The 12560-nt window shown below is 40.0% G+C and overlaps 1 protein-coding gene across 1 annotated transcript in view; it reads left to right on the top strand.

The window, feature by feature from the left end:
* Nucleotides 1-327: 327 nt before the first annotated feature.
* The window catches only part of tmx3b (thioredoxin related transmembrane protein 3b), a 31772-nt gene continuing 19539 nt past the window's right edge, over nucleotides 328-12560 (top strand). The window contains exons 1-9 of the mRNA XM_042067846.1: nucleotides 328-466; nucleotides 708-759; nucleotides 1321-1360; nucleotides 2122-2245; nucleotides 4736-4781; nucleotides 8060-8140; nucleotides 8759-8858; nucleotides 9981-10058; nucleotides 10222-10288. Of these exons, the coding sequence (XP_041923780.1) occupies nucleotides 433-466; nucleotides 708-759; nucleotides 1321-1360; nucleotides 2122-2245; nucleotides 4736-4781; nucleotides 8060-8140; nucleotides 8759-8858; nucleotides 9981-10058; nucleotides 10222-10288 (622 nt within the window). The 5' untranslated portion in view covers nucleotides 328-432. The remainder of the gene's footprint in view (nucleotides 467-707; nucleotides 760-1320; nucleotides 1361-2121; nucleotides 2246-4735; nucleotides 4782-8059; nucleotides 8141-8758; nucleotides 8859-9980; nucleotides 10059-10221; nucleotides 10289-12560) is intronic.

Raw genomic sequence — 12560 nt, 5'->3', positions numbered from 1 at the left:
TTAGTATAGAGTGATAATAGCCTAATACAAATAATGATATGGAAAGTTTCAGGACAATAGCCTACAACAATGAAAAATGTTGTTGGAGAAGCTCACTGTTTTACAAATTTGCAAAAGTACCCTAATAATACTTTTTATTTGCGGAATAATATAGGTCTGACTGTAATAATAGGCCCACGCTAACGTGGCAAGTTTGAAAAACACCACTTCATAAAAAAAATATTTCAATTTTAATACATTTTATTGTCTAACAAAATCTGAAAGGTTCCTCCTAGCAGAGAATGTATAAAGTACCATATGTAAGTGAGTACCCTGTCTCATCGCTCTGCTGTCGCCAACACTTCCGATAGAATGCAGCGGGGTGACTGCGCACGCGCAGATGTCTTGGATTTTCTTGGTGTATTTCCTGTTTGATGGTTCTCATTCGGAAAGATGGCTGAAGTGAGAGTCAGTTTGGTTTGTGCAGGTAAGTAACTCGTAGGCTACTACAATATTTGTGGCGTTAGGATGTCTATTTTAGTCAGCACCGTTTGGAATGAGAGTATTCCCAAGCGCGATGTGATAGAACTATGCATACAAGTTCGACCCTGGCTTGCTAAGCAAGCTTATGGATCATCGATAGCAGCAGAAATCTCAGATGAAGATACACTGTTCCTTCCGTTAAATGACATTCATCATTGTGAATTATGTTGTCTTTTTTTTCACAGTGCTTTTTCTAAGTTCGGTGGTAGTAGCATTAGTCGAGGACCTCGATGACTCGTAAGTGATTTCATTTTTAAAAGAATGAGCCCAATCAGCCCATGCTTATTTAAATGGGTTAGCAAATGCAGACATTGCACCAGTTTTACCAGAGACCTACATTTTACCTACATCTTACAGCCTACAGGACATTCACTTAAAAGTAACAAGGATATTTTGAAGACAACAGCTAGGAGTAGGCCTACGTTGTGTTTCTGTGACTGCAGTGAAATGGCCTGTGCATATAATGTGCATTGAATGAAAGTAGCATAGCATCCTCTAGTTATTCTGATGTAGACAATTGTTCGCTGACCTACACTTTGTTGATACGCTTTGTTGATTTACGCAGTCATACCCTTTGTAACAATATTAACAGTGTTTTGCAAATTCACACCCCTTGCTCACTTCCTAACAGGAAACAACAGTCTGTCATGCCATTCTGTAGCATAGGCTAACTTTATTGTATTGGTACAGTAGTTGACTTAACACAGCATTAACATCCTCAGTGTAGACATTTACCATCCTTTATCATATGGCATCTTGTGAGCTTTTTAAATCTTTAAACGTGCTGTTCTTCTGTAGGTTTAAAGACAAACGCATGGATGATGTGTGGATAGTAGATGTGAGTATCTCTGTTTCATACACAGACACACATAGAGACAACATTCAAGCTGTATGCACCCCTTTAGAGCCACTGCCAATGGGCACCCTCGACAGCTCTGTGATTTTCATCCCTTACGGAAGCTGCTAGGCTGGTGGAATAGGAGACGATGCGCTGTGCTGTGTTTTTTAGTGAAAGAGAAGTCATGCATGCTAGATTAGGTGGGCGCAAATGGCGGGGGTACTGGGTGGGTTTAGTCTGTGTGCGGATGATGTGGTATCAGAGTTGGTTCAACACAGGGTTCCTGTCTGGAGCCTGGGCAGATGGCTAGGACAGTACAAAGAGAAAGGCCTTTGTGAAAATGCAGGAAGTTTTATCCAGTCAAACTGGACATAATCAAAGAATTTGCTAGCTTGGCTGTACTAGACTATATGCTGCTTAAGTTATTAAATATTCTTTGTACTAATGAGAAATGGATGTTTTGATTACGCAACATGTGTTCAGTTCAGTTCCGTTTTCCATGAAAATGCCCTCAGGTACACTTTAAATAGTTCAATGTGAATAAACAATACATCTTTCACTGCAAAAAAATGGGATTAACTCTTAAAATTAAAGTGTGGTGTTTATAGCCTACTTGAATGTGAGCATCTTGTAGGAATGGTATTAGCTTCACAAAATACTGTAACTCATCTTTGCTTTGTGAAATAGCCTGACATCGTATTCTTTTTTTGACTTTTAATATTTTACATGTTTAATGTGTTGTCATGTGCTGTCTACTGTAGTTTTATGCCCCTTGGTGTGGCTACTGTAAAAAGTTGGAGCCAGTGTGGCATGATGTCGGTGCTGAGTTGAAGAGCTCAGGGTCTCCTGTCAGAGTTGGCAAAATGGATGCAACTGCTTACTCTGGTGAGATTGCATATTTTATTACAATATACAGATAACAATTAGCAATTGCAAAATAGCAATTTAACATGGTTGTTATCTTTTCCGTACTGTCCTTAATACACATAAGACAAGATGGTGTTTTGTTTAATTTGCCATTGACTAAGCCCATAAATGTGACTAATAAAAGATTTATAAAAAAATAAAAATAAAAACTAGTTCTTAGATAGACAGCTCTATTTGCTATGCACTTGGGTGGTTGGTGCTCCTTAAACGATTGTACATGGGAAATCTCTGTTGTATTATGGCCGCAGTGGTATTTCCACCTGACTACTAAGGCATCCTGGGTGATACAGAAAACACAGATTACACTTTGGGCCAATCCTCTCAAGCAAGTTAATTACGATAATCTGCTTTGAGTTCCAGAGTGAGATTACATGACATTAAGGTTTGGCCACAGCTTTGTTAAAAGAAGCTACTTAATACTTATAAAGCAGGTGAGGAAAGTGTGCTGACTCCAGGATTACAGGCCTGTCCATTTAGAGACCAGAGATGGGAGAGCTTTATGTGTTGCAAATAGAGGATTATAGGGCTTGCCACTCTAAACAGCAGGCAGGTGAGGTGTACATGTCCCAAACTTTTCTGTTTTAAAGTTCCAAAACATCAAAATGCCTCTACACAGGGTCTTACAATGCTTCCTGAAGTACGCATATCTATAACCCTAGGTCAATGCAAACTATAGTAGATATCTGGGTAACACAAAGCATAGGTCTTTTGACATTACGTCAAAAGGGTAATTTCTTCACATTACTTCACAGAGCACACTGTTGCTCTCTCTAAGGAATTTTGTAATATTTAAAATTAGGGATGCACAATATCGTATTTCTGACGATATTCAAACAAATTTTTTGGCCAATTTCCAATGTTGATACAGATATTCACACATTTTTTTTTATTTCCTCCAAAGCAGTGGTTCTTAACTGGTCTAGCCTTGGAACCCTAAATTTCCTGGTCATTAAGTCACGACTCATATTTTTTAGCATTCAAGCCAAACTGATACGGTGAGCTATGTGGTAATATGTGCAAAGTGCCTATAGGCTAGGTTACTTGTTTGGAACATGCTGATCATAGGCACATTTGCAAAGTCCTGAACTCCTAACGTCACCTTTCGAAGTAGGCTACTCAACAGGTTTGTCTTTGACAGTAGGGTGCTTTGTTTTCATGTGGTGTTTTAGTTGTGATGGTTTCATGCTCTCATGTGTCAGCAATTCACTGCTCATTATACACTGAGGTTTCTGTCCCTTTTTGTCCTCAACATCTGAATCCATACTTCAAATATTCAGGGCTACTTGCATATTTACTGCTAAAATGATGTCTAACATGACCTGTCACATAAACATTGTCTATGGCCATGGCAACGACTAGCATACAAAATACATTTTATAGACTAAAGGTCCGACATTAGATCTGATAGGGTGGCATTTGAAATGGCTATTTTTTTTTACATTTCATTTATTTATTTTTTAACAACAACCTCCACGACCTACCCAGAACGATTCCGCGACCCACCAGTTAAGAAACACTGCTCTAGGGGTCTCTCCTGTACTAGAATTAACCTATTACTCTTATTGTGAATGTCTAGTAGTTGCAGACAGATATACAAAACTTTCATTGAAAGTGAAAAATAAGGAAATCATCGCAACACAGGGCAGTCGTGGCCTACTGGTTAGGGCTTCGGGCTTGTAACCGGAGGGTTGCCGGTTCAATCCCCGACTATGAACGGCTGAAGTGCCCTTGTGCAAGGCACCTAACACCTCAACCCCTGAGCGCCGCTGTAGCAAGGCAGCTCACTGCTCCGGGTTAGTGTGTGCTTCACTTCACTCTGTGTTCACTGTGTGCTCTGTGTGTTCACTAATTCACAGATGGGATAAATGCAGAGACCAAATTCCTTGTATACGCAAGTATACTTGGCCGAGAAACCTGTTTTTAATTTAATGTTGTAGATGTAAATGAGATATGATGTGAGATATGATTAAACATTTACATGTCAAGTTTCATATCTGCCCATGCCGATAATACAATTCCTACGTGGTCGTCTGCCGATACCGATTTCCTACCAATAATATCATGCATCCCTATTTTAAATCATACATATAGCAACAGTAAACAGTGATCTGCAACTTTTTGAGGTGTTTTTACAGGTAACACATGTTTTATCCCTTCCAAATTCACTCTTGTGATGTATAGTTAATTTGTAGAACACATTACTGCACATTACTGAACACATTACTACACAAACTGTCGTGTTCTGTGGTTTGGGTTGGATCACATTGCGTCAAAAATGTAAGAAAATATTTCACTATGCTGTTGCATTAAATGAAGAAATCAGTGGTTTTTGAACTACTGTCTTACACTTCTGACTTTAATCATTCAATTATTGTTGTACCTCTTGGCATGTTTGTGGAAAGGTGTCCACCAATATAGATAATTCATGCACATGTTTTCTCTTACTAGGTATGGCTTCAGAATTTGGTGTGCGAGGATATCCAACAATCAAACTGTGAGTACTATATTGCCAATAATTGTGAGGGGTGGGGTAGGAGTGCATTTTCACATAAATCATTTGTAGACAATATAACACTGGTAAAACATTGAAAAACTAGATGCATCGCATAGCGGTACAATATATGACCACGGCTCAGTCCTGAACATTCTCTGCGCAAAAATAAATCACGCTTGTCAATTTGTCTCCATCTCCTACTCCATCCCCTACTCTTGCAACTTTTGTATATGTAAATGAGTGTGTGCATATGTGTGTTTGCTTTTGTGTATATTATCAGTCCCTCCAGAAATTTGCGATGTTGCGATCACAACAATTAACGCAAATTCAACCAATCCACGTGAATTCTGGGCGACCTTTGCCATTTTAAATGCAAATTTAAAGAATCTACACATGCCTGTGCCCACGGGAGTTTTTGCTTGACTTTAGAAACTGGCTTCAACTCACAGTGACACATTTCAGGAGCTACTACTGGGGCTGGTGACTCTGGGGTGTTGCAGATGCTGTAATGAGAATGGCCCTTGAGGGCTCTGCTTATGCAATCCTGGGTTCGCTTGCTTCGGGAATGAGGTGTTATTGCTACTTACCCAGCGGGCCCCATTGGGCCTGATGGGGAAACTAATTTTGTTTGCAAGTTGGAGCCTAATGAAGGAAGAGAAACCCAATTTGTGTCCTCATGTATTTAGATTGCAGACAGACAAGTATGCTCCTCTTATCTTAAAAGTCTGATCTGATTTATTGATTACCATAAGTTTGGAGTAGTTTCATTAGTTTTTGAAGGTTTTCAGAACATGACACAGACCACACTGAAAAACAATTATAGAAATTGATTTAGACTTTCTATATTTTTTTTCTTCTTCTTTATTTCACATTGTAATACAAGCATAATGGACATAATTGAATATAAACATTTGTATCTGATCTCAATGGTGGATTATAAAAGCTTTATTGTCTCACATAATGACAGAATTGACATAATGTGAGACTTATCAACAATATCTGAGTACAGATAGTACATAACATAAAAATGAAAGGCTAGAGAGGCAAACACACCCTTATTATGACTAAAATATAAGACATTCAGTCTGGAGTAAATTGGTACCCTCTAGCGCAGCAGTTATTCATGCCTGACCACCCAACCCGATCCACTTAACCCTTTAATTTCCTCCTATATATTACAGGTTTGTAGTCCATACCCCATTTAGCTTTGAGATGAAAGGGTTAATGTGCGTTATAATTATGAAGGCCTTTTTGTGCAAAAAATGGTTTGGAGCCTGTTTTCTCCGTTTTCCTTCTGAAATAAAGTAATTGGGCCATCCACCATCACATGGCTGTATCAGACCCGCAGATGTCTACTTCAGCAGGGGCTTTAATATGTTGTTTTTAAGCCGAGTTCCCTTCAAAGTGAGATCAGAATAAAATATACTCAGGGGACTATTTAATGCCAGGCCTTCAGGGAAAATGGCTTTAGGGCTGCTGGTTGGGAGGACGTGGGGGATCACTTCTTTTCTCCCTCATTAGGCTGGCAGACAGGGCAAGAATAATCTTTGTTTATGCATGTAACCCTAGCAAACACTCGTTAAGGGTATCAGCAGAGTCCTGGCATCCATCACATCTAGTTTAAGCGGAGTGGCATTACCCTGGAAATAATGAAAACAATTTGGTGGAGTTGTTTTGTCCAAAGGCTCTGGCTGTTATATGTATCTATTGTACAGTGAAAAAATAATGGGCCTGTTTTTGGTTCTCATACGTGTGTGCTGTTGACTTTTTTTCTCTGGAAGTGGAGATTTTCTTTCAGTTTGATCATGGTAAAGATAAAAAGAGGTATAAAAAACATATTTTGGTGATCTAGCTCACGTTGAAAACAATATGGGAGCAAAAGTATTCTGAGAAAAAAAACGGATCAAGAAATTATTATTATTATTATTATTATTATTATTATTATTATTATTATTCATTTTTTTTTTTTTACAAAAACAGATGTTCCACAATTATTGGCACCCTTGTATTTAATACTTAATACTTATGTAAAACCTCCCTTTGCCAATAAAAACAGCTCTCCAATAACTTCACATAATGTTGGAGAATACAAAGCAGGGAATTTGACACTATTCATGGAATCTCCTCAGATCTCTACATCCCCCAGATCCTGCAGATACAAATTTCTTTTATACATTCTAGATCACCCCACATGTTTTCTGTATAATTTTTTTAAATGGTTTTCTATGCACAGTAGCTTAGAGCTGATCTTGACCTATGTTTTGCATTATTGACCTGCTAGATGATCCAGTACTGACCCACGTTTAGTGTCTTGACAGAGGAAGACTGATTTCAATTTTAAATGTCTAGGTATTTCATTGAGTTTATGGTACCATGCACCATAATACGGTTCCCAGGGCCTTTTGAGGGAAAGCATCCCTACAACATCACAAACCCTCCACCATAACAGTAGGCATGGGGCTCTTTCAGTATAGTCGTCCTTCTATGTACAGTACACTAAACACTCCTTGGGCCCTAATTTAAATAGTGGGGAAAAAGTCTAAAGTCTAACTAAAGCTGATTTAATGAGTCAAAATCTGCTGGCTAATGTAATGTCATGGGCAAGAAACAAAGAAAAAAACCTTGGTGTGTCAGCTCAATGGTCCCACATGCCATTCAATAGCTTTAGTATTTATGTATCAGACACTTTGCTCTTTGAGTGACTGCCCTTTGCCCATAATTTAAATAAAATAAATATATATAAAATAAATAAAATGTTGCCAAAAACCATGGAACACAATTCCATGCAAAGTCTCGGTAGCCTTTAGTGAAGTTCAGCCACTTACATTTGCAACTAAATGACAGGAAAGGCGTTTTGTTCCTGGCTTTTCACTGTTCAATTGTCTACTCTCTTTTCTTTCTCTGTTAAAGAATGATTAGGACATTTGACTTCTGTGTCTTATTTTTATGCATCCGTGAAACCGGAAGCCATGGATTTCTGCTTCAAATTGCATCAAATGGGTTTATTATACTATGTATTTATTCAGAACTGTTAATGCATCTGAAGTACTAGTCATAACACTGTCATAACACTGAATGTTTTGGTCTCCATAAGTATCCTAAAGGGGTGAATTTAGTTTTAATCTACTCACGCAAGGTTATATAAGGTTGTTCTTGTCAAGCTCAATAGAGAATTGAATAGACCTTCTCATTATCTCTCATTCTCCTCCCCCCTCCTTCTCCTCTGCCTCCCATTGCCCTCTGCTCCCTGTCTGTGTCCATCTCAATCTGCATCGCAGGCTTAAAGGAGATATGGCCTATAATTACAAAGGGCCAAGGACCAAAGATGACATCATAGAATTCGCTAACAGGGTCGCTGGGTAAGGCTAGCAGGCTTTTCATCATTCTGGACACTAGTTTATCATTTAACTTGATGCTGAAGAATGCCTAAATGTGTCATCCAGATGCACATATGTGATATAAAATGAATTAATTTGCCATTTATTAGTACTATAAGCCCCTGGAGATCAACTGTCACTGTTTTAAGGGGGTCTGTAAGTTACACAAATGTACAGGGAATATGATCAAATTGGTTCAAATTGAGTGGAATTAGAAGTGTGTCAGATATCAGATACTGTAAATGTCATGGGTGTTTCACTTTTATTTATTGTTGTGCACAATCCTAATATGTGATGTTAAATATGACTGTCTACATGTAGAAGAAAACAATGTAACACTAAAATACAGAATTACCCATATATTGTCACATTGTATGCTTATACATGTATTTTTGCCACAGCTGTCCACCAGATGGAGCTAGAGGATCAAGAGTAACAGTATTGACTATTGTGTTCCAGCCAGTGTCACATGGTACTGGTTACACCAGTCAAGTGTTCATCATTTCCCCCCCATCGTTTTGTACAGCTTGGATATTGTAGGTGCAACCAGTGTCTCTTTGTTCTGCCTTCTGATTTTATCTTATTCCCTCTCTATTTTAGGCCAGCTGTGCGCCCCCTGCCAAGCAAGCAGATGTTTGAGCACGTCATGAAGAGGCACGATGTGCTGTTCGTTTACATCGGTGGGGAGTCACCGCTGAAAGTAAGCCTGTAATAGTTGGAAGCGACAGCTGGCAGGTCATTAGAAAAATAGCCCATTATGACACGCTCCAACATTGTGGTTGCTATATTTAGGAAACAAATGTTGGAAATAAATCTGAGGTATTTGAAGAAACTCTGCTTAAATGACCTTTTGTTAAAATTGTGTTGAAGGGACTGACTGTTGGGTACACTGCAGTGTTTTCTTAAACGTAGTGACAGAGTGCGGGGCTTACTGCTTTTGTCCAGAGCCCATTAGGTCAGTTTATTATACATCCCTGGTCATTATCAGACACATATATAAAACCTATTCCTTTTTGCGTATTCCATACCCCCCTCAGAATGATCAATGGCTTTGTACCAGGGCTCCGTCTATAGATTTTTCTAATGCTATGCCCATGCTCTCATGTCACAGAGTGGACACACTTGTCTGTTCCCTCCCCCACTGTGGTCATGAATCATGCATGATGGCGATGTCAGTAGCTGACTGATCCTTGCAGCTAATGGCAGCTCTGGCACTATGTGTGTGTGTGTGTGTGTGTGTGTGTGTGTGTGTGTGTGTGTGTGTGTGTGTGTGTGTGTGTGTGTGTTTGTCCTCCTTATCAAGACAAACAAGTCCCCCATCATGGACTTCTGAAATCTAATATAGAATTCAGGAGGAAGATTGCATTGCACGCAGATTATTTCAAGTCAGACATGTTTAGCTCTTCTCTGACAATAAAAGTTGGATGTTGGCTGATATTTGTAACGTCTGTGTACCCTAGGCATTGTGTTTCTGTATGTGCCCCGCAGTGAAAATTGCATTTATTGATTGGGCCATAAAGTGGCCCTGCAGCAGGGTGCTGTGGCAGCTTGGGATAAAGGCGAGCACGTCGCGGTTTGCAAAGCACTGTCACCAGAGCTTCCCAACAACTGTGACAGATTGGCCATAAAATGATGCTGATGTGAGAGACAGTGCCTATAACTCAGTCATGGCCAAAGCAACATTTCAGAAAATCAGCCGTAGCTCTTTGATGCCTCATTATTTTGTGATTTACTTGGGCCTGTGCCTTGACTAAGAGGTAGTGAGGACTGCGTCAGAAAACGGATGCATGACCCTGGTCTCACCTCTATTTCCTGATTCCAGGAGAAGTACATTGAGGTGGCATCTGAGCTGATTGTCTACACTTACTTCTTCTCTGCCTTAGAGGACGTTTTACCTGAGGTGAGTTACCATGCAGTGCACTTAAGTGTCATCATTCACAATCCTCTTTTGAATTTGTCCTATTTCACTGAAATGACATGTTTTGGGCTCTTGACATCCTTCCAGCCAAACATACCGGTGCTCATTTACTGCTAAAGTTCTTTCACTCTCTTTTTGTCATCAGACTGTTACTTTGCCTGAGTTGCCCTCTGTGGTGGTCTTCAAAGATGGCAGCTACTTCACATATGATCGTGAGTAATTTTCTTCTCACAAAAACGTTTCTTGAGATAGCATCCTCATGTGACTCCAATAAGCATTCACATTTTCTCTGAAATCAACCTCTTTTCACTACACACATGAAGGCATAAATGCATGGACTCTAGTGATGCTGCAATAATTGAATATCTGACCTGAAACAGCCTAGAAAGCCTATGTGAATGCGGTCCGATTTTAAGTGCTATATGTGTGTTTTCCACCATGGTAGGCCTCCCTGTCAGCTTTAGCTAAATTACAGGCTAGTGCTAACCCTTTGTCCTTTTTGACCCATGTTCACACTGGTGTTTGTGTGTGTTTTGTCTCTTTGATTTTTTTCTTCCTCTTCTGGCTCATTGCTCATGGGTATGATCCGAGACTCTGTCATGGAGCCACACGGTTCAGCTTTTTGTTGGACCTGTGGTTAGTCTGTTACTGTAGTAGAGAAATCCACTCAGAATTCATAGAGATGAACAAGAGCAAGGATGAATTGTCTGCATATTTGGCCACTGAGAATGATCTGCTGAAATTAGTTTGTCTCGACAATGTTTGAACCTCTTGAAATGCAAAGGTGCCAGTGTGCCAAAGCTGAAGCTTACAGGATTTTGACCAAGTATAAAAATAGTTTATGGCATACACACACATTTTTATATGCCCCTGTGCATACAGTACGCCCACGCATTCACAAACATGCTGATGTGTGAGGCAGGGAGAGCGAGGCATTGCATTGATGCATAGAAACCCTAAATAGAATGCTGCCACTTTGTGCTGAACTTTCCCAGTACAGGCTGTGATTTATCTGGTGTGTAACCTTCTCTTTTCAGCGGGGAACCTTCTGTGTCTTAGGGAAACGGCACAGCCCAAGGGGAAATGATAGTGTGGCTCTATCCAAAGCACTTCAGCAGTGGTGGAATTATTCTTTCTGCCTTAGTCATTCTCTCCTCACATGGTTTCCACACACTTACCTCAAACCTCTGTTCCATGACCTGTCCCTGTACAACATACTGGTCCAGAGACCTTTTTATTTTATTTAGGACTGCAGGTTGTGTATTAAAGTAAAATAATGTTAGATTAATTAGATAAAGAAAATGGATAACCGTAGAAGCTATAAAAAACAGCTATAAAAAAACAATAAACATACACCACTGAGAGTTCCTCCACTGACCGAAATATCTTATAAGAAATTCAACACAGTAATCATGAATAACTAGACTCAATCAATCATTTCAAAGCTGTGAGACAAGATTGCAGAACAGATGCGTATTATCAGTCCTTGTTTTACCTTTAAAATGTGTTGTGCCAGTTTCTAGCATAATTAGTCTTTTTTTGGCACTAAGTCAGTCATAGCCTCCATTTAAATTTGGTTAATGCCCCCCCCCCCCCCCCCCCCCCCCCCCCCCCCAATCCTATACACCAAGACCTGCATACATGCCCATGCACAGGGCCAGTCCATGAATATTATGGCCAGTGTGGAAGATATCTCATGTTAGCGGTAGAGCACCAGTTCTCCTCCACTCTCCTGCATCGCCTTTAGCAAGCCTTTCTCCAGTACCTCAGGTGGTAGGGAGAATCGGAAGAATACAGCGTCCAGACACAGTCCCGTCACAAAGGGCCCCCAGTAGTGTGAGTTGTCCAGCCCCCGAGCTCTGTGCTGGGCTCTGAGCACAAACTCGAGCACTTTGGATGGCCAGGCCCCTACTATTATGTCCGTCTGCTTCACCTCTTGGTTCCAAAAAGGTTCCTTTCGCCACAGGAAACCTAACAGGAAAGGGTCATCGCATTGAACCCTCACCACCCACATCCCGCCTCGAACTCTGTTCTCCACCACTGAGATATGCAGAGCCTCTTGTCCGTCTATTGTTGCCATGGCGAAAAAGAGAGCAGACAGGAAAGCACACCACCAAACCCTTGGGAGATCTGACATGTACATATTAGTATTCATATGCAGTGTGAACAAAATACAGTAAAAACAATACACAGAACAATTACGTTCATTTATATTAATATGTAACATTCCATGCCAATATCATAGGCTTAACATTGTTTGCCCAGTTTTGTGACCAGGCAAATCGTACGCAAAATGACCTATCAGTGCAGTAAACAAATTAATATCCACAAGACCAGTAGTCTAGTTCTAGACCTTTTATTAGACAATACTAAGTTAATACAACATATGCCTCTGTTTTGTATAGAATTATTTTTACCTGGATGAGGTAGCTGACAGCTTGAGGTGGTTTGTCTTTCTTTTCCCACGGTTGATGCAATGGCCAC

This window comes from Alosa sapidissima, chromosome 17, assembly GCF_018492685.1.
Source record: "Alosa sapidissima isolate fAloSap1 chromosome 17, fAloSap1.pri, whole genome shotgun sequence".
Taxonomy (NCBI): Eukaryota; Metazoa; Chordata; class Actinopteri; order Clupeiformes; family Clupeidae; genus Alosa; species Alosa sapidissima.
The sequence above is the reverse complement of the archived record's forward strand: the minus strand, read 5'-3'. Positions and strand labels throughout refer to the sequence as shown.